The following is a 23,428-nucleotide window of genomic DNA, read 5'->3' on the forward strand; positions in this document are numbered from 1 at the left end:
CCTCATCGTCTCCTCTGTCTTACTTCCTGAGCGCAGTGTGTACAAGTGGAAAGGGTACAGCCTCCAGAGTCCCGGAGACCTGGACGGACTCCACCACTTAGGGGCTGTGTGACTTGCAGCAATTAGGTCACCTCTCTGAACTTCCGTTCCTCCTCTGTAAACTGGGGCTATGCAGGGCTGTTGGGAGGCTAAGGGGAGGTGATTCGAGTAACGCAGCTGACCCCTAACAAGCCTTCAATAAATGGCAATTGTTCCTGCTAATACTGAAGGTCTGGATCCCGTATTTCCCTTCTCTATTCCTAACAATTAGCACAGGTACTTCGTGGATAAACACAGCCTTTGATTAGTCCCTGCTATGTGCCAGGAACTGTGCTAGCTGCTCTTCATGCCTTGTTGGGTGGGGGAAAGTGGGGAGATGATGGTTATAATTAAAGGAACAGTTTGGTTCCTGAACTTCTGCCAACCTCAGCAACCATTATTCACCTTAGAGATGCTCGTGTCACAGACCCTAAACAATGCACAGTTAATCCAGATCAAAGTTATTTACACGTGTTCCCCTAGCACATCTGACCTCCTTCAGCAATTCCTTGCATCCATCCTAAGCTGAACAGGCAGAAAAGGTGCTGCTGTATGGTTTGAACGTGTGTGTGCGTGTGCCACAGAGAAAGGCAAGGACTAGAAAACCTTTGCAAGGGTTTGAAAGTGTTTTCTTTACATGAACCATCCCATTCCAGTGTTGATGCAAAGAGGGACCGGGCAGCCATCTCAAGCCTACCTGGGTGTTAGTCCCACTTTGCAAGGTTGCAGCCCCCTTAGAGAACTGAGATTCCAGAACCCAATGTGGGTGGGGTACGGTCTTGGGGAGTGTGGCCAAAACAAAGGAAGAAATTAACAGGCAACGCATTGCAGATGAGAAGACTGAGGGCTACAAGGCTTGCCTTGGTCTACACCACCTCACCTCATCCCAGCCTCCACTTCAACTACTGTCAAGGCCTCCAGTTTGCCTCCGGTAAACTAATGTACCAGAGAGGACTTCAGCAAGAGGTCACTGAGTCAACAGCAGAGCTGGATTAGAACCCACATCTAAACTGTGTGAACCCTGGCCCTCTAACACTCCACCGAAAGTGATGCCTTGAAAGCTACAAGGAAAAGAAATCCTGGCACAATTGAACAAGGACAGGTCAACATGAGACCTCAACTTTCTTCCAGCTTCTAGGAACACGTGTCTGGACATACCTTGCACTGTCAGAGACACTGGGTCAAAATCCTGAACGTGCAGATTTATGTTCCTCTCTGGCTCTGATCTCAGCAGAATCATCATGTTAAGTGGGCTGGAAAGAACCCCAGGGGGTTCATTTAAGTCAACTCAGAGGGCCCCTGCCCGTGCTTTTTATGGTCCTTGAGATTTAATATTCTCTACCATGCTGCCTGGTCCTCCCTCAGCTGCCATTCATTTCTTATTAACGATTACTTACGAATTTGACAAAGGTCACAGACACGATTTTTTACTCTCATTACCAAACTCAGTCATAACTTTTGAATTAAATAGGACTGCTCCCCCAGAGCTCTGAGCACTTCACCACTCCTGGAACGGCTTTGGAAATGTTCAAGGCCAAAGGCTTTGAAAGGGCCACGGAGGCAGCAGGCTGGTCAGGAGTCATGCTGCCGTCCACACTGTTAAAGCCGGTGGCAAGTTGGGCTCTCAAAAAGCAAAAGAAGGGACTTCCCAGGGGGCGCAGTGGCTAAGAATCCGCCTGCCAATGCAGGGGACACGGGTTCGAGCCCTGGTCCAGGAAGATCCCACATGCCGCGGAGCAACTAAGCCCATGCGCCACAACTACTGAGCCTGCGCTCTAGAGCCCGCGAGCCACAACTGCTGAGCCCGCCTGCCACAACTACTGAAGCCTGCGCACCTAGAGCCTGTGCTCCACAGCAAGAGAAGCCACCGCAATGAGAAGCCCGCGCACCGCAACAAAGAGTAGCCCCTGCTCGCCACAACTAGAGAAAGCCCGCGTGCAGCAATGAAGACCCAACGCGGCCAAAAATAAATAAATTTATTAAAAAAAAAAAAAAGCAGATGAATAGTGTGATGTGTGCCCCACTAGACTTGGGAGCAGGAGCCGGGGCCGGGCCCTCCACTGTCCAGCACAGTGTCTGTCATAAAGCAGCCCCACCATCAATGCCCACCAAGGTGGCACCAAGTGTCCTCCTATTTATCAAGCCCAGAGGGTATTTTTCAACTAGATTTCAAAAGATCTGTTTGCCAGCACTTGACATTGAGAACCACACTTTGCTGTTGGATATTCCCCCACTCTGGGCTTTCCTGACCACACGTTATCTTGCTTATCTTTCCAGCTTCTCCATCCCCTCTTCTGTCTCCTTGACGGTCTCATTTTCTACTTCAAACTTCTAATCATGGGTAGTACCCAAGATTCTGTCAACACCTCTCTTCTCTTCTTCCTCCTTCCCTTCTCTCTAGATCTGTGCTGTCCAGTGGAACTTTTTGCAATGATGGAAATATTCTATACCTTTGCTGTCCAATATGGTAGCCACAAGTTAGATGCGGCTATTGAACAAGTAAGCATGGCTAGTGGGATTGAAGAACTGAATTTTTAACTTCATTTAATTACAAATAACTGAAACTTAACTAGCCACACGTGCCTAAGTGCCTATCTTATTGGCTAGCACAGCCCTAGACACTTGTGTGTGGCAGTCTCATACCTTCACCTGACTCCAGGGAGCACTTCCGTGTTTATCACTCCTCCATGTCCTTTGACTTGATAACCAAGTATACGTGGAAGAATTTCATAGATGCCATTTCCAATGAAATCTCCACTTACAGGCCTAGCACATATGAGAAACACTCGTGAAATGAGAGTATGAACAAAGGGCAGTGAGTTCATTTTAATTTCATCCATTGTTGTGAGAACTAGATTTTTGGAATGAGAGCAAGACTGATCAGATGAAGAACAAATGCCTTAAGCTGGCTGTTGAAAGACAGGACCTACGTTCTCCAAATGTACTGCATTCCTTTGCCACCTGTAGGACAGGAGGAGCTCAGATTCTGTCCTCTGAAGAGGCAGCGTGGGGTTGGGTTTAACATCTTGGCATCTGCAGTTGGACTTTCTGGGTATGAATCCTGGCTCCACCACTTGCAAGGTGGAAATGTGGGCAAGTTACTTAACCTCTCACTGCCTCAGTTTCCTCACTGTAAAATGGGGACGATAATCACAGCACTTACTGCATGGACTTATAGTGAGGATTAAGTGAAATAACACCTAAAAGTGTGCCTAATGCAATATCTGGCATAGAATAATGGCTATAATAGTAGCGAATCTTGACCTGGATTACAAGCTTCCTGAGTTCACTAAATCTCCCTTAGACATGCCATCCATTAGGAAGTCCAGGTCTAAAATGAGGACCCAGGACTTCCTGGTGGTGCAGTGGTTAAGAATCCGCCTGCCAATGCAGGGGACACGGGTTCGAGCCCTTCTCTGGGAAGATCCCACATGCCGTGGAGCAGCTAAGCCCGTGCGCCACAACTACTGAGCCTGCGCTCTAGAGCCCGCGAGCCACAACTACTGAGCCTGCGTGCTGCAACTACTGAAGCCCGCGGGCCTAGAGCCCGTGCTCTGCAACAAGAGAAGTCACCACGATGAGAAGCCCGCGCACCGCAACGACGAGTAGCCCCCGCTCGCTGTAACTAGAGAAAGCCCACACGCAGCAGTGAAACCCAACGCAGCCAAAAATTAATTAATTAATTAATTATTTTAAAAAGTATATAATTCGATGGTTTAAAATGAGGACACCTTTAGGGGCAGAACTGCCTAGTAGGCCTAGTCCTGTACACTCACTTCTGGAGCACCCTCAGCCCCTGGGTTTCCAAGCCTCGTAGGGCTGCTCACAAGTTAATATAATTGCTTTCACAGCCGACTACAGAATTCTGGAAGATATTCTGGATTTATAAAGGGATAGTTCCCAAACTGGCTGAGTTTTTCATCATATCTCATTATAACTAGAGACAACGGAGCCCCCCCTACTTGGCTCACAACCAGCTTGGGAAAAATACGTGCATGTATATATAATATACAATACAAAAAAATATATGTATATATATTACATTGCATATATATTTTATATAATATATACACATCAACATGTATGTATATATACATAATATGCATATGGATGTATAAACATATACATAAACCTATTTTTTCCCAAACTTGCTTTGAGCCAAGCAGAGGGCTCCACTTTCTCTAGTTATAGTCTATCTACCTAGATATATAATATAAATATACATATTACACACATCATATAATATATGTAGTATATATTATATCTCGTACATACATATATAACATATCCTATATAACGGAGGGGTTTCCCCTATTTGAGGTGGTCTTAATACCTGGAACTCCTCTAGCTGGGAACCTGTGTGCCCTTGCTGGTTTGGGGATAGATACATGGCTCACTCCACGAATATCAGCAGTCCTTCCACGTCACATCCACTACATTTGCCTGTGCACAAAAGCATGGCTCTTGTATCTGTAAAGACTGTGTCTCCTGTACAGCAAGCAAGGTAATTGGATGCTAAGACCTTAAAGTCAACATTTGTTTGGGGATTGAATGTTCTGGTAACAGTTAATTAGCATCCTCATTCATAGTATTATCCTCGATCCTAAACCATGAACCTTAACCCAAGGGGCTGCTTCGGCGGATACTAAAGAGTTGGCATCCTTCCCTTGACGCACCACCCGCTCCCTGCCTTGAATTCACCAGCTGTCAAGCAAGGCCTTGCATGCTTTGCCCACATGGTAAGTCGCAGTTCTGTGCTCCATCTGGTGCTAAGAATACATCCTCAGCCACGGGACAGCATGTCACTCTTGCATTTATGTACTGGGCAGAGAAAAAACAGAGCTGGAGAAGTGGCTGAATCAGGGCAGCAGAAGTATAGTAAGTGCTCACACCGTCAGCTGGTTGCTCTTTAGAAAGAAGCAAGTGGTTACCAGCCAGATACCTTGCTTCCCACCCTGCGCTCGAGGCACAGAAGAAAGGAAGACACCGTCACTTCTTCGGATCCAGTTGTCCCAAACGAGCCTCTTTCCCCCCTGCATGAGTAGCGTTTGCTGACTGTGTTTCTAGCTTGTACCCTGAGCTGAGAAGCCCCTTCCTTTGCCTCGGGAGCCTCAGATCCAGGCCCCACCAGGACAGCCCAGCAGCACAGGAACCAACTATGATTAGGAAGCATGTCAACCCTGAACCCGGGCCAATGGACTCTTGGCAGCTTTTCAAGATGAAAGCATGTGTAATTAACTCTCTGATACGCTAGTGGAATAAAATCAAATTCTATTGCTCCACCTGAAATAAAATTCGGGTATAGGGCAAAGCTCTAACCCTTGCTGATGGAAACACACACCTTTTAAAAAATCGTACAACAGTTCCTAAGTGGGCGCCCTTAGGCCTCTGCTGATCGTCTTAGTGCTGGGGTCGGCAAACTGTGGTATGGCCCGGAGGTCAAACGCAGCCCACTGCCATCTGCTTTTGCCCAGCCACAAGTTAAGAATGTTTTTTCCATTTTTAAATGGTTGAAAAAAATCAAAAGAAGAATAATGTTGCATGATACATGAAAATTATATGAAATACAAATGTCAGGGTCCTTAAGCAAAGTTGTAATGGAACACAGCCAAGCCCATTTGTTTCTGCATTGTCTGTGGCCGTTTTCTAACTACAGTGGCGAAGTTGAAACGTTACAGCAGAGGCTGCAAAGCCTAAAATATCTACTGTCTAGCCCTTTACGGAAAAAGTTTTCCAACCTCCTTCCTAGTGTCCCAAGAGTCTCTTTTATAAACTGCTATTAACTGTACCTTTATCAAATTAGATGATGGGTTTAAATGCACTTTCTTGGGGATTCAAAAGGCAACACAGAGGCCAGGAGGAAATCTGGGGTTCTATGAGAGATGGCTGTTACTCCTCTTCTCAATCAGTTCCTTCACATTTATAGCAAGGATCTACTCAACACAATAAACATGTACTAAGCCTCCAAATGGCAAAAAAAAAAAAAGAACTCAAGAGTTGGAGGGACCTTGCTTTGGATATCGGTTCCACCACTTGCTTAATATGTAAGCTGGAGAAGTCCTGTGACCTTGCCGAGCCTCTCTCCTTATCTGCAAAATGAGTTAATAATATATTATCCTGGGACTTCCCTGGTGGCACAGCAGTTAAGAATCCGCCTGCCGATGCAGGGGACACGGGTTCGATCCCTGGTCCGGGAAGATCCCACATGCCGCAGAGCACCTAAGCCTGTGTGCCACAACTACTGAGGCTGCACTCTAGAGCCTGCAAGCCACAACTACTGAGCCCACGTGTCACAACTACTGAAGCCCGCGTGCCTAGAGCCCGTGCTCTGCAACGAGAAGCCACCGCAGTGAGAAGCCCGCGCACCGCAACAAAGAGTAGCCCCCACTCGCCGCAACTAGAGAAAGCCCACGCGCAGCAACAAAGACCCAACGCAGCCAAAAATAAATAAATAAATAAATTTATATATAAAAAATAACATATTATCCCATTTAGTGCTCACAGCAGTCCAGTGTAATAGGGAAGAACAAATCTGACTCCATATCCCATCTGTTTATTTAACTTTGACCTTTGTATTCCGTTGCTTTTGCTACAAGTTGATCACTGAAGGGATGTTGCCTAGAGCTCAAAGTATACTTAATGGCCCATCTCCCAGGACCCGGCCTCCTGAGCAATGAAGTTAAGCTAAAATACCTTCATTTACCCTCATAGGAAACATCCTGACCAGGCTCACCTGTGAATGGCAGCAGGAAAGAAGACATTAACACACCTCCTCCGGAGTCTGGCAGGAACCAGGAAATATTTGCAATAACTATTGCCTTTTTAATTTTACCTCCTCACCTCCCCATCTTTGCTCTGTAAAAGAAACTTAGCACCCCGACCTGGGGCAAGATGGGACACTTTGGGACACTAGTCCACCATCTTCTCAATCTGCTGGCTTTCCAAATAAAGTCACCATTCCTTGCCCAAACACCTTGTCTCTCAATTGATTGGCCTATCGTGCAGCGAGCTGTATGGACTCCGTAACAATTTGCTATGTCAAAGTGCTTTTCAAAGGCAAGAATAAAAATGCCTTGCATGCCTGCCAGTGTGATGATTATTACATGTACTGTCTCTCCCCTATTTGCTTGCTTAGTCATCCCTTCAAGACTGTCAGACCTATTAAGCATGGCTTCCCCTTACAGAAACTCATTACACGTGTTGCCTTTGTCCAGGTAGGACTTTGTGATCCTGTCCTCTAGTATACACTCCACCAGCTTATTTGACATGGAAAGTCGGACTCCCTCATGTCACTCATACCGTGCCAGGCACTCTGACCCCATGCCCAATTGTCATATAGCGGAAAGAAGCCAAGACATATTTCAAAACAAATCAAGGTATACAATGTGAGTTAGAGATGGCCTGACGGAAATTCCAGAAAAAATGTAGCCACATGAAAACAGAGAAGTGCTATGTTGTCACGGTTAAGAGAGCTGGTTCAGCAGTCAGATGGGCTTGGATTTGAATCTTCACTCTGCCCCTAACAGCTGTGAGGCCTGGAACAAGTCATAATCTCTTTGAGCCCACTGAAAACCCTTCCATGTCTCCCCATTGCCCCCGAGATAGCATCACCACCCCCAAGACGACTGTCAAGACCCTGCATGATCTGGCTCGTACGCAACTTTTTTCTCTCTGCTCTCAAGCCTTCCTGGACTTGTTTCAGATCCTTGAATGTTCCATGTTCTTTCCCACCAAAGGGACTCTGCATGTGCTATTTCCCCAGCTGGGAATGAATGCCCACCCCTACTCTATTCTTGCCTGATTCACCTAGTTAACACCCATTCATCCTTCATCTTTCTTGTCCTTTTAGGTGTTCAAGGTCTTCTGCTGGTGTTCAGTAGGCATTCTGTGAGAACTGTTCCTTGAGGCCTGTAGATGTATTTCTGATGTGTTAGTGGGAGGAGGTGAGTTCCATGTCCTACTACTCTGCCATCTTGATTCTCCCTCTCCCATTCATCCTTCAGACCTCAGTTTGAATGTCATACCTCCAGAAGGTTCTTCCTAACCCCACCCCCATGTCCACACAACTGGTTCATGGACAGCCCCTACGCCCACTGCATCCTGTGCCTCTGTGGAAGAGCATCTGACACCAATACTTACATTTTAAAAAATGTAAAGTGGGTATTAATTGTTAAATGTCTGTCTCACCCACGAGAACAAGGATCTGGTCACCGTTTTGTCTAGGACCTAGATTTGTGCCTGCTACACAGTAGGTGATCAGTAAATACTTATTGGATAAATGAATGAATGACTCTGGGATGTGCTGTTTCTTAGAGGATATCAACTTTATCATCTCACAGAGCAAGAGGTTCCGGAAGGCTAACAACTGCACAGTCGTCAGTTCACTGATGACAAAAGGACTCAGAAAGCAGGAAGAAAACCCTCTCAGAGTAGCAGTTCCCACCTCCCCACTGACATAATTTCAGGGCAAACCTCTTTCTCTGTTGCTAGCCAGAATGCTACTCTAAGCCAAATAATGCAGCCCATGTTAAGGGAATTTAAATATCTTTTTGACGTTGCACGTGATTTATAATGTCTGCAAAGGCAGAGCTGAGATGGCTGATGTTTCCTTACACTGCAAGAAATTAAGGTGTCTATTTTCCCCAGCAGGTGTGCGAATACTGTAAATGCAATTAATGCTAATGACAGCACGTGCCTGCAAAGAGAGCAAAGTGAACGAGGGAGGTTGTTCCTGTTAGAATCTTCTCGCAACTTCCCACTGCCTCAGCAAGGAGGATGCAGCTTCCTTTTCTGCCTCTTAAAATAAGAGCAATAATCTCACTCTTAGTTTCCATGTCTTTTACCCAAGACAGATATAAGTCCCCTATAAACCCATTTTGAGCAGAGTACACTGGATGTGGTGTTCTGGCATTCAACTCTGCTTCTCATACTTTCATGTGTGTACAGATCCCCTGGGTATCTCGGTAAAATGTTAATTCTCACAGGCCTGGGATCCTTCATTTCATGCCGTGGGTTCACAGACCAGACTTTGAGAAGGGAGGTCCTAATGGATACTTTAGCCTTTTTTGGTATTATCAGTAGTAAATGATGTGCTCAATGATCATTCTGACGCCCTGAAAATTCCTTCTGAACCATCCCCCAAAGAGCAGAAATTCAAGACATCAACTTGAAATCTTGGGGGCCACAGTTAAGGATTCCGCAGTAAAGCAACTCTCTGCAAAGCTAAGGGGTGTTTCAAGCTTGGAGTAGGATGGCTACAAGCAGAAGCTGTAGTCAAAACAGACATGGACATCCTGGTCCAGCCATTTACAAGCTGTGTGACCCTGGCCAGGGCATTTATCCTTACTGAGCATCGATTTTCTCACCTGTGAAAAGGGATAATAGTTGCTGAGGGAATTTGGAGGATTAGAGACTAGAGATATAGTGCAGAGCCTGGCAGTGATTGTATTAGCAGAGCCAAGGGTCATCTTGGCCCCAAAAACCTGGTTGCATTTAAGACCCGTGCTAGCTGGCCAACTAAGCTTCCTCATTGGCAGCTTCCTTTGTGGGGATACCTGCCCAGAGAAGGGGGCCTCCGGAGGGACTGCAAAGTTACAGACGTTTGGGACTTGGTCCTTAGCCCTTTGAGATCACGACTGTCATCGGCCCCATCAGGAACAGCGTCCTGGAAACCCAGCATCACCCACCGGCCCCTTTCTGCTCACAGCCACCCTTTCAGGCCCGGCTATTTAGGCACCTATCACTTTACCTTCAGACACCATCAAACACTTTCTTAAAACTAGAAACATTCTTCTCTCTGTGGAATTTGGAAAGTTTTATAGTTTTTTAGGCATGTATTATCTGATGTATAAGCTCTGGAGTCAGACGGCCCAAATTTCATGTCTGACATGTAGTTTCTTTTAACTTCTATGCTGTTCAGAGTCAGGATAGAGGTTACCCTTAGAAGTTAGTGACCAGAGTGGCTCTTTTGGGGTGCTGTTAATGTTCTGCTTCTTCATCTAGGTGGTCATTATTTAGGTGTGTTCAGCATGTAAACATTAATCATTAATTACATATGCAATCTTCTGTATATGTATTATACTTTACTATAAATTTTAAAACATGCCATTCAGGGGGCTTCCCTGGTGGTGCGGTGGTTGAGAATCTGCCTGCCAATGCAGGGGACACGGGTTCGAGCCCTGGTCTGGGAAGATCCCACATGCCGCGGAGCAACTAGGCCCGTGAGCCACAACTACTGAGCCTGCGCGTCTGGAGCCTGTGCTCCGCAACAAGAGAGGCCGCGATAGTGAGAGGCCCGCGCACCGCGATGAAGAGTGGCCCCCGCTCGCCGCAACTAGAGAAAGCCCTCGCGCAGAAACGAAGACCCAACACAGCCAAATAAATAAATAAATAAATAAAAATAAATTTATATAAAAAAATGCCATTCATATTAACTCATCTACAAAGACTAGGCAATGATGGGAATCAATGCTTTTATGTTCAAAAAGCAAGAGTAAGTAGGATAGTTTAAAAAAAAAATCTCGCAAGTAGCCAGTCTCCGTGCCAACAGCCTAGGAGGTGACATCTCATTAATCCTCCCTGTCAGCCCACTTCCTTTTATTTTGGTCTATGTGAAAAAAAGGCACGAAGCAGATTCACGGAAGCCTAGAACTCCAGTGGGAAGAGTAGGAAGGACCGTGCAGTTTGGGGTCTGGAACAGCAGCGCCCTGACTTGCTTGGTTTGGTTCTGTCCCAGGTGGTGTCTAATAGTGTGACACCGCGGGAGCCAACATCCTGCATCAGCTGCAGGTATGAATCAGCGCGGAGCACAACTCAGCTGACTGTTCTCATCCAATGACGCCGTCACCAAGCTTATCTCTCACGTAGAGAACAACGATACACACTCAATCCATGGCTACTTGGCAAGCAGTCATAAACGGATCCTATTTCACGGTAGTTACTGAGGTTAGGATTTTTTCTTCAAGATATGTTTGTGTGGACACAGGAGCTGCACTGCAAAGGAATTACTGCGTTGGCCAAGGTTTTTCCGGCAAAACCCGATATCTATAGTAGCCCTGACAGCGGCGTGGTGGGGTGGTTAAGCATGTGGCTTTTAGTGTAAGAAAGACCCACGTTCAAGTCCTTGCTCTGCCACTTACTACCGGTGTGACCTTGCACTAGTTCCCTAACCTCTCTGTGCCTCAGTTTTATTAGAAATGGATCAGGTTGTTACGAGGCATGAACAAGATAATGTCTGTGAAGTGTGCCTAGCCCAGGGCCTGGCACAGATTTAAACACTCAATAAGTAATTGTTACTGCGGCATCATTATGCCCGTGACTGCCATGGAAAATCAATGAGATAAAATGTAGAAAATGCCTGATGCAAAGTTAGTGCTTGATAAATGTTAACTGTGATCATCTCGAGACCACTGTTTCAGAGATTAGCATTGGTGTGGGAACATCTGGCCCACAGGGAAGCTGGGTATCTTCCTGATTAGCTGGAGTATAATCTGACTTGTAAATGCAGGAAAGGAAAAAGTGAGTATGACTTACTGCCCGTGAAAAGGTCTTGCAAAACCCCCGGGGACTGGGGCTGGCTCACCTTGTGCCTGGTTGGCCACGCTGCCCACCTGCAATCAGCCATCCGGTTACAAAGCTGAACATGATTTTTCCTAAGTGTAACCCCTGAAACATTATCCTGGATTTCTCTCACTTTATATTCATTCATATAGCTATTCATTTGCAGGTCTCCTTTTTAGCACATGATTTCCCCAAACGTGTTCCAAAAAACAATAGTCTTTGAAAATGTATTATTCAGTGAAAAAAAAAAAGTTATGTGGTCAAATAAGGCAGAAACTCTGCATACTATACCCCTCTTTTGAGATCTGTAACATACACTGGCCTATTGAAGGTTCTGACAAGTCCTACCATTCATGCAATCACTCGTTCATTCATTCATTTAATACAACACGTATTGAGTGCTTACTATTTGCCAGTCACTATTCTAGGCACTGGGAAGAATATCGCAGAGAACAAAACCACCCTACAGGGCACCGTTTAATCCAGTGTTTCCCAACTGCATTCTCTCTGTAGAGACCCGTCATGATTCGGCACCCAATGCCCCACTCCCACTACAGCTAAAATGAGTATCTAGAATTTCCAAAGCCTGGCATTTGATCTCACACCTCTGTGCATCCGCTTTGCCCTCCTCCCCGCTGGAATGCCTTTTCTCCCCTCAACCCACTCCCACCTCACTAACCCCATTCTTCCATCTGGATTCTGCTCAAGCTGCAAATTCTCTGAGCAGGCCTCTTAGTTCCCGCCGCCAGGCTGAAAGAGCGCGCCCCTCCTCTGCACCCTCGTCGTGCACAGGGCACACCCGGTACCGTGGCACATTCGTAATGATCGTTTTACTTGTCCATCCTCAACCAGACTCTGCATTCCTAGAAGGAAGTGACCATGTGCCATCCATCTCTGTATTCCCGGAACTTAACTTGTGTTTGGCTCTCAGTACTGACTCTGCAAACAAGTGTTAAATGTCTGTGCGAATCGGGGCCAACAGTCTAGTGTTATGCAAATGAGTTTCCAAAGGCACCGGCTCTTAGCAGGCTCGGCCTGGGAGGGTGTGATTTGGCAAGGGTTGGACATCAGCCCCAACCGACCCCATCGGCCTGCCACCTTTTCGCCAGCAACCCTGAAATGGAAGAATGGGGTTCCGGGCCGGGGTAGGGGATCTTGGGGGGAACATTAGAGTGATTGTCCTGCACAGCCCTTTCAGACTTGAAACACTATATAAGTAAACTAACTAAAATAAGTAAACTAAGGAGACCTTTGACGCAATCCTACGTATAATTAGCATGTTTCCTTTCTCTTAAGTGATTATTAATTATTATTTAAGCAAGATATAATTATTAATAATTATTATATATTATTTAATATAATTAAATTATTATTAACTTGGTTGCACTCAGCTGATGGCCCATTAACCAAATCGGACATTCTGCTGCTCATTTGCCTCTAAGGAAGTGCAGATCATTCTGTAGGAATCCCACTATAATGAAACAAGTTAAAATTGGCCTTACTGCTGTATTTCATTTATATAACTTGGAAATTATAAATAACATTGAGGATTGCCAGATAAAATATAGGATGCCCAGTGAAATTTGAAATTCAGATAACAATGAATTTTTTTAGTATAAGTATGGCCCATGCAATATTTGGGACATACTTATACTAAAAAATTTTGTTGTTCTTTATCTGAAATTCATATTTCACTAGGCATCCTCTATTTTTATTTGCTAAAACTGGCAACCCTATATGTGATGCTTTTGTGTATCAACATCTATAGGATAGTCAAATTTTCATGGTACTGTACCTCCAGAAATAATTATAGGCCATTTGAGGGCAGTAATCAGTGGATAAACATGGGAACACCCTCTCTTCTTTCCCTGACATTCAGGATGGAGTAGACAAGGAGAAAGGAGACTGTCATGATTCTGGAAGAGAAAGAAGCTTTTCTCTCTGAAAGGAAGGGAGCAAACTCAGTTTGGAAGGATTTAGAACATCAAGGTTGGGTTGCTAAATTCTGCGGAGGCCGTGATAACAGATCCATTTAAAGTGAAAAGTAGAAAGAGCCTTCATTTTTGCTTTTGATTGGTTAGGTTTTGTTCTCTGTGCTTTCAGAGAAAACATAAATTGATGATTTCTTTAAAAGGAAGTTTTTTGAATATTACAATGAGGAGAATAAAAGTACCTATGTCTCAGGGCTTTAGCAAGAACTAAACCTGGTAACACATTTTAAGCACCCAACCAGAGAAAAGGTTCCAGAAATTGGAGCTGCTAATATTATTATCATCTCTATTGTTGGTATTATTTCTAAATCTGGAGCAATCTTCTATGAGCTTCCCTTCTTCCAGAATACAACAGGAAGGACTACAACACAGGAATAACTGGTTAGGTGAAGGGCGAGCATAGGGAGCTCGATACCTTACATCTCATCACTGCTGAATTTGTACTCTCAAATTATAGCACCCCCCAACGACAGCAAAGGTTTTACCCAGACAGAATTTTTTTTTTTCGGGATCTTAGTTCCCCAACCAGGGATTGAACCTGTGCCCCCTGCAGTGGAAGTGCGGAGTCTTAACCACTGGACCGCCAGAAAAGTCCCCCCAGACAGAATTTTGATACTGTTTATTTTCAATTATTATGTATTTTGTGTGTCAGTCCTTTAACTCCGTGCTGTTTTCAACCATGTTTAGCACTGGCATTGAGCAAACTTTGCTAGTTTTGTGAGTGAGTTGCAAAGATGTAAAGATGGCTAGAGGTTGGGTCTCCTTTTCTATTCAAAAGCATGTTCTGTTAGCCGGATGGTAAATTAGAATCTCAAGTTGTAACACAAATTGATCTACTATGGTTTTGGCCACTCTTTCTTTTACCTCTGTGATCTATTTAACAGGTCATTAGCTTTGGTAGCTTTTAAAATCCATAAAGTACTCTAACTACACATATTATAGATCTTGTGTTAGACTGGTGTTACCTCTCATACTATTCGTTCCTAACAGGAATCTAGACAAAGTGTCATTCATTGAATCTTGCTGGCAAAGCTAGTTATGAACGTATATATAGTGGGCTCAAACCACAGAAGCAGAGAAGACTATTTCCCCACTGAGCTAACTGCTGCGTCATTGTGAGTTCAAGGTGATGGCTGGTCTATATTTAGTCCAGAAAAAGGGCCTCACTGAAAAGCGAAAGAGGTGATCAGTTGATACTCAGTAAAGGCAAATGATAGTAACCACGTAAAATTTAAAGAGGGATCAGGATTCTAGGAAGCAAGTTAATACAAATAGAACCATGAAATTAGTTAGTCCACCCTTATGGCCTGTGCTGCCCACAGTCTGTACTGTGCCCGGGAATTGGTCCCGATGCACAGTGCTGTTCCTTCCAATGAGGTCACATGCGGGCCTTCCAGAGAAATCCTGATCTCACTGGGCCCCTAGATGACAGAGGAGCAAAGCTGGACTTACTGATGAGTAAGGCAGATGGGCTTCCCAAGTCTCCGGGACCAAGTGGGCGGTGATGGGGGAGGGGAGCAAACATGTCACTGTTCCCACTTGTACATTTTAAGAAACATTAAACATCAGTAACAATTGCCCATTAGCTTAAGAACTTTGAAATACTGAACAATCAAATGATGAACATTATCCACTTTTCATAAAGCCATGCTACAATATGTTAAGTGGCTAAGGCATTACAACCAAAGTAAAATTTGGACTGTCCATATTCCTTAACAGTTTATGTTTATAATCTTCCTTCTTAGCCGTCAATACTTTTGCTAAGGTACAAAAAATAATTTAGGATTAAGCAATTTAATACAAACTGTATTTCATGGAGGGGTGATTTCACAACTTGAGAACACAGATCATTCAGCATCCATGAAGCGTCTGCAGAACACATTTAAGGTACTATATGCCAGCAGTAGGACACACCCATGCCTTTATTTTGTTAAGATTCTTTCTAGTTTTTTCAGTTGATTTTGTTAACGCCAACCCAGAAGGGGTTTTACCTTTACAAGTGTGTACATGGATAGATTCAAATAATCTTCCATACTCAACACAAGCCCCATGTAACATACAGTCCAGTGACACCAGTACTACTGTCCTCTGTCCTTTCGTTGTGCCACTCCTTTGCTCTAGCTCCTATCTCAGGACCAGACTTGAAGGAGATGATGATCTACTAGAAGGGAGGAGATAATGGTTTCTACCCATTCCTCATAGGAACTAGTAAAAGTAGGACCACAATAAGTAACTTTTTAAATTTATTTATTTATTTATTTTATTCATTCATTCATTCTTTGGCTGTGTTGGGTCTTCGTTGCTGCACGCAGGCTTTCTCTAGCTGCAGCGAGCGGGGGCTACTCTTCGTTGCGGTGCGTGGGCTTCTCATTGCAGTGGCTTCTCTTGTTGTGAAGGCATGGGCTCTAGGTGTGTGGGCTTCAGTTGTTGTGGTTCGTGGGCTCAGTAGTTGTGGCTCGCAGGCTCTAGAGTGCAGGTTCCGTAGCTGTGGCGCACGGGCTTACTTGCTCCATGGCATGTGGGATCTTCCCGGACCAGGGCTCGAATCCGTGTCGCCTGCATTGGCAGGCGGATTCTTAACCACTGCACCACCAGGGAAGTCCCAGTAACTTATTTTTAAACTTAAAAAGTGAAAGAACTAATAGTGAAGTTCAGCTCACCCTACAAAACACACCTCAAATGCTTCCTCTGTAGCAATAGAGATGATGATGATGATCCTGATGATGACGATGCTGCTGAGAGCTAAAACTTATACAGCACTTACCAGAAGCTAGTCAAGGGCTTTGTACATATTAGCTCATTTAATCCTGACTTCATTCATATGAAGGGGGCACTGTATTCTCCCAATTTATAGATGAGGAAACTGAGGTATAGAGAAGTTTAGTACTTTGTCCAAAGTCATCCAACTGGTAAGTAGCAAAATTAAGATTCAAACACAGACAAGTTGGAGCCAGAGGCCGTGCTCTTATCCGCCACGCCAAATTGTTATGCCTTCCTAGAGCTCCCGTAGCACCTCCACAGAGTTTGGCTTAACCTCACACAGTTGGCACTTAACAGAAATGACTAGAATACAAGGCATGTTATCTAAGAAGTGTCCACTTCCCCCACTTAATGGTGAGACACTTGAAGTCAAGACCCCTGTCTTATTTGTCTCTGTATGCTCAGGGCCTCGCACAGCATCTAGACCTATTGTATGTCCAGAATAAATTTGTTACATGAACTAATTTGAAATATTAGGCCAATCCCGTATGAAATAAACATTGTTACAAGTCAAAATAGTTCATTGTCAATTTCATTTAGTTCAACCTTCTAGGACACAGACAGCACCTACCAGCTCGGAAGCAAACCTATTCTTCATGTTCTTTCAATGCTTTATTAATTCGTAGCACACTGATACTTACAGGAAGAGACTAACACCATCAGGTAGTTTACTCATCTACCACTGCCAAGACCAGAACATGGAAAAGTTGGTAGCCCTTGATTTACTTATGCAAACATTTTATGCCTCATTTTCCTCTACTGCAGGTACATAATAATACCTCAGGGTACCCTACAACACCATTTTTAAAGGTCTCCAAACCAACAATGGCCAGGGCATTAGACGTTTTATCAAGGTGACATCCATCTTACCAATAACTTTCCAAAGCAAGTCTCCACTTCATCCCTTCCCCTTCTCTCATTCATTCATTTATTCAGCAAGTAATTTTCAAGCATTTCTTCCAGGCTGGGCCTTGAGGATATTAAAAAAAACACACACTCAGCTCCCACTGGTGGCTTTTTGTAACTCCTAAGTGGTAATAGCAGCTCGCTCCACGAGATGGCACTCCTAATTCTTCTTTGTATTCCTTTACTACCATGATGAAAGGTCGTATGATTTTTCCACTGTTGCAAAACAAATAGAACTAAGAGGGATTTTTTCACGATTGATGTAGCTGACTGCTCATATGAACATATTTCAGACACTTCAAAACGATGGTTTTCTCAGGGACACTCAAATGTTACTTTGGGAGAGGGTATATGTTGCAACATGGAGGGCATGTTGTGATGTGAAGAGGTTGGAACCTTCTCTTATTGCTGGTCCTGACCGTGAGAGCACACAGGCTTTTATGGAAAAGAAAGGCAGAAAGTTGCATAGAACACTGCAGGCAAAGAGCACTGCAGCAGAAAGTGCACTGAGGTAGGCGTTTTGAAATTCCTCATACTCAGTTGCTCCATCCCCACTATTCCTACCCACACTGGTTCCAGATGCCTATGCCCACTCTCACCTCGACCCTCTCTACCAAAGGCACAGGATTCAGCTGAGTTTGGCATATTTTGACCAATGATTTTAATTCAAGAAAACAGCCTAAGGCTGAAAAGAATAAGTAGGAAAATGATTGTCTATTTTTTGAATGCTGAATACTGAGCAGTTTGATAAGCAAAGTGCTTAGCAAACTTATTTCATTTAATACAAGAACCCTATGAGAAAGTTTTATGTACAAACACTTATGTAATACCTGATTCTAAGCATTTCACAAATATGATTTCATTTCAATTAATCATCATAATATTCATATGAGAATATACGCTATTGTTATTTCCCTTCTATGGGAAACTGAGGCATAGAGGTATTACTTGACTTGCCAAAGGTCTAACAGCTGGGGTTCATAGCCAAGAATGTCAAACTCAGTGTCTGGGCTTTTATGCTGCATCTCTGTTTCAGAGAAAAAGTATTAGGTCCATTGGGTAAGAATGCCCTCAAATTTCTGCTATGAAACCTATAAACTTACCTGACTCTGCACCTTCTCTGTTTGGCTAACATATTTAACAAAACATCCATGACACAATAAAAAAATCACCTGTCATGCCAAGAACCAGGAAAATCACAACGTGAATTTTAAAAAAATATAATCAACTAATGTCAACACTGAGATGACTTTGATGTTGGAACTATCTGACAAGGATTTTAAAGCAGCCATCATAAAAATGCTTAAACAACAATTAGAAATTCTCATGAAACAAATGAAAAAATATAGAATCTCAGAAAAGAAATATAAATTATAAAAAAGAACAAAATGGAAATTATAAAAATGAAAAATACAATAATATAAATTTAAAAATCACTGGATGAAATCAATAGTAGATTGATGACAGAGGATAGAATCAGTGAACTTGAGAATGGATCAATAGAATTCACAAAATATGAATAACAGCAATTAAACAGACTGTAAAATAAAAATGAACAGAACCTCAGAGATCTGTGGAACAACAACAGAAGATCCAATATTCGTATCATAGGACTCCAAGGAGAGGAAGAAAATGGAACTGAAAAAATGTAAAAACATAAGGGCTAAAAACTTCCCAAGTTTGGTGAAAGATGCAGACCTATAGATTCAAGATGCTGAGCAAACTCCAAATAGTATAAACACAAAGAAATGCATGCCAAGACACATTATAATTAAACTTCTGATGAATAAAGACAAAAAAGAAATCTTGAAAGCAGCCAAACAGAAACAACATATTACCCAGAGAGAATACCAATTTGAATGACTGCAGATTTCTCATCTGAAACCATGAAGAACAGGGAGTATCACAATCTTTCAACTGAAATTCAAGAAAATTTTTTCAAGAAAATTCTTCTCTCTGAGAAAGGCCATGCAAAGAGAATGAAAACACGAGCTACAGTCTGGGAGAAAATATTTGCAAACCACATATCTGACTAAAACTATGTAGAGTATCTAGAATATATAGAGAACTGTCAAAGCTCAAGAGTAGCTTTTCCGGTAAGCGGCCTGAGGTGACCTCTAAAAGTGGTTCGCTATTCACTTGACCCAGAAAACCCCACAAAATCATGCAAGTCAAGAGGTTCAAATCTTCGTGTTCACTTTAAGAACACTCGTGAAACTGCCCAGGCCGTTAAGGGTACGCATATCCGAAAAGCCACCAAGTATCTGAAGGATGTCACTTTAAAGAAGCAATGTGTGCCATTCCGTCGTTACGATGGTGGAGTTGGTAGGTGTGCCCAGGCCAAACAGTGGGGCTCAAAGCAGGGCTGGTGGCCCAAAAAGAGTGCTGAATTTTTACTGCACATGCTCAAAAATACAGAGAGTAACGCTGAACTTAAGGGCTTAGATGTAGATTCTCTGGTCATTGAGCACATCCAGGTGAACAAAGCCCCCAAGATGAGGCGCAGGACTTACAGAGCTCATGGTCGGATCAACCCATACATGAGCTCTCCCTGCCACACTGAGATGATCCTTACTGAAAAAGAACAGATTGTTCCTAAACCACAAGAGGAGGCTGCCCAGAAGAAAAAGATATCCCAGAAGAAACTGAAGAAACAAAAACTTATGGTCCGGGAATAAATGCTGCAAAAAATAAATGCAAATAAAAGTAAAAAAACAAAAATAGCAAAAAGCTCAAGAGTAGAAATCAAAAAATCCAACTGAAAAACAAAATCGACAAAAGTCATAAACAGATATTTCACCAAAGTGGATATATAGAGGGCCAATAAGCACATAAAAAACCATTCAAAATCATTAGCTATCAGGGAAACGCAAACTAAAAGCACAATAAGAGGGCTTCCCTGGTGGCGCAGTGGTTGAGAATCTGCCTGCCAATGCAGGGGACATGGGTTCGAGCCCTGGTCTGGGAAGATCCCACATGCCACGGAGCAACTAGGCCCATGAGCCACAACTACTGAGCCTGCACGTCTAGAGCCTGTGCTCCGCAACAAGAGAGGCTGCGATAGTGAGAGGCCCATGCACTGTGATGAAGAGTGGCCCCCGCTTGCCACAACTAGAGAAAGCCCTCGCACAGAAACGAAGACCCAACACAGCCAAAAAAAAATTAATTAATTAATTAATTAATTTGAGAAAAAAGCACAATAAGATACCACTGTACACTTAGCAGAATGGCTAAACTAAAAAATAACAAGAGAAAATTCTGGTGATGATGCCAATAACTGGATCACTAATCTATTGCTCTTAAGAATGTAAAATGGTGCAGCCACTCTGGAAAATGATTTGGCAGTCCCTTAAAAAATTAAACATGCAACTGTTTAACTATCAAATGACCCAGTAATTGCACTCCTAAGTATTTCTCGCAGAGAAATGAAAACCCATATTCACACAAAAATCTGTACAAATATGTTTATAGCAGCTTTATGTGTAAGATCGAAAAACCAGTAGGTAACAGCTCAGATGTTCTTTAATGGGTGAGTGGTTATGCTAAGTATGGTATATCTATATCATGGAACTCAGGAATAAAAAGGAAAAAAATTATTGATATGCACAATATCTGGGTGAATCTCAGGGAATTATGCTGAATGAGAAAAGCCAATTCCCAAAGTTTACATACTGTGTGATTTCACATATACAGCATTCAAGAAATGACAAAATTATAGAAATGGAAAAGAGATTAGTGGTTGCAAGCAGTTAGGGATGGGGGAGGGATGGTGAGAGGGATGCAGGAGGGTGACGTATGTGGTTATAAAAGAGCAACATGAGGGATCCATCTGGTGTTGGAACCATGTGTAGTCCTAGGAATGTTGATGCACATACAACTCGCACAATTGATAAAATTGTATAGAATTTAATATGTATACACACACGCAAGTGCAGGTGGTGCTGGGGAAATCTGGGTAGAATTGGCATTTTATATCAGTGTCAATGTCCTGGGTGGTATATTGTACTGTGTTAATGCAGGATGTGATCGTTGGAGGAAGCAGGGCAGGTCATGCAAAAAAAATCTCTGTTTATTTCTTGCAACTGCATGTGAATCTACAATTATACCAATAATAATTTCCATTAAAAAAAAATCAAGTGTTGCTCAGTCACTTAAGGCTCCATATTCCTCTCTAGCAACCACCTATTTTTTTTAGTTTCCCTGCACAACCAGCTTCTGATTTCTCTGTCTCAACTTCCTCATCCCCAGTCAATTCTCAGTCCACCACAATGGATCCTATCATTCCACTGAAATGGCTCTTGTCAAGGTCAACAACGATCTTCTTGTCATTCTATCCCTATCTTACTTGATGTCTCACCCTGCTGACTGCTCCTTCCTTCTAGAGACATTCTTTCCCTCTCCGTCTTCACAGGTCACTCCTCAATCTCCCTTTTGGGCTCCTCTTTCTCTATCTGCCTATTTCTCTTCCTTCCAGATCATTCAGTAATTAACTTCATCAAGACCTGCAAGGTACTCACCACCTTCTCACAGTTAATCATCTACCCTATGTCTTCAATTCACTCTATCCAAACCTTTGACTCAACAATCCATCACTGTATTCACTCTCTTGTAAACAAGCTTAGCTCACTAATTTCTCTCCCTCTATCACATCTGTCTTGCAAAGTCCCAACTTCAGTCAACTCTCCTCTCTGCCTACTACATCCCTCTATTTTAACAGCTGAATATTGTTTGCAAAAACACACAGTAGTGTTGGCAGGTTTCATTTTAAAATTTAAAACCCTGATTTTAAATTTCAAATGAGCCCTCTATGTTGCCTGAACATCACACCACTTGCTTTCATGTTCATATTCCTACCGTCCGAAACAACAATTTCACAGCTTTCTCTCCCTTCTCAAACCTACAAACAAATCCAACATCTAACCTTTCGCTCACAGATGATGTTTTTGCCCCACTCAATTGACAAAGGAGCAGCCCTATAGTGAAATGTCCCTGCTTCTCTCTGTGGCTATCTCCTCCACTTGTGCTCAGTGTTCATCACATCCCCTCTAGCCTTCTAAGGGGTCCCCTTCCTCTCATTATTCCCTCTCTTTCTTGCATCTCAAATTTCTCCCTCTCCCTCTGATCATCTTCAGCAGCAAATGGGCTTGCCTTAGGTATTGCCCATTTTTACAAAAAATTCCTTTTACCCTAAATCTCCATTCCACCTGCCAACTCATTTCTGATCCACTTCACAACAAAATCTCTTGTGTAAGTAGTCTATAGTCACCATTTTGACTTTACATCTCTCATTTTCTTAAAATTTATTTATTTATTTACGGCTGTGTTGGGTCTTCGTTGCTGCATGTGGGCTTTCCCTAGTTGCGGTGAGCGGGGGCCACTATGCTGTGATGCGTGGGCTTCTCATTGCGGTGGCTTCTCTTGTTGCGGAGCACAGGCTCTAGGCGCATGGGCTTCAGTAGTTGTGGCATGCGGGCTCAGCAGTTGCAACTCGCGGGTTCTAGAGTGCAGACTCAGTAGTTGTGGTGCACGGGCCCAGTTGCTCCGTGGCATGTGGGATCCCCCAGGACCATGGCTCGAACCCGTGTCCCCTGCATTGGCAGGCAGACTCCCAACCACTGTGCCACCAGGGAAGCCCCTACATCTCTCATTTTTTCCTCAACTCTAATTTCAGTTTCTCTCCTCACCACTCACTCTACAGACACTGTTTTTGCAAAAGTTGTCAATGACCTTCATGTCATCGAAGTCAGTGGTCTCTTCTCTGCTCTTAATTTACTTGATTCCCAGCAGGACTTGGCACATCTGACTATTCCATCCATTTTAAAACCTGTTCTTCCCTTGGCTTCCAGAACGCTGCACTCTCCTGGTTCTATTTCTATCACACTGGCCTCTCTCCCAATCTGTTTTGCAGCCTCCTTTTCTTCTCATCCTAAGTGACCTCATTCAGTCCTATAGCTTTAAATACTGTCTATGTACTGATGACTCCCAGGTTTACATTTCCGCTCATATCCAACTGCCTACTTGACATCGCCATTTGGATGTCTAATAGGCACCTTAAAACTATCACAGTCAAGTGAGGGGCACTGGCTTGGGGTGTGTGCGCCTGGAGCACTCCAGACTCTGGCCACTCTCGGGAA

The 23,428-nt window shown here is 43.6% G+C and overlaps 2 protein-coding genes across 5 annotated transcripts in view; one reads left to right on the forward strand and one right to left on the reverse strand.

Annotated features, from left to right (window-relative positions):
- Positions 1 to 19,972, forward strand: part of LOC130706457 (60S ribosomal protein L17-like) — an 83,078-nt gene extending 63,106 nt beyond the window's left edge. Inside the window, exon 3 of the mRNA XM_057538580.1 lies at positions 19,419 to 19,972. Within this exon, the coding sequence (XP_057394563.1) occupies positions 19,419 to 19,972 (554 nt within the window). The remainder of the gene's footprint in view (positions 1 to 19,418) is intronic.
- FGF13 (fibroblast growth factor 13) overlaps positions 1 to 23,428 on the reverse strand; it is a 525,181-nt gene that overhangs the window by 132,360 nt on the left and 369,393 nt on the right. The gene's annotated exons all lie outside the window — the stretch shown is intronic.

This window comes from Balaenoptera acutorostrata, chromosome X, assembly GCF_949987535.1.
Source record: "Balaenoptera acutorostrata chromosome X, mBalAcu1.1, whole genome shotgun sequence".
NCBI lineage: Eukaryota > Metazoa > Chordata > Mammalia > Artiodactyla > Balaenopteridae > Balaenoptera > Balaenoptera acutorostrata.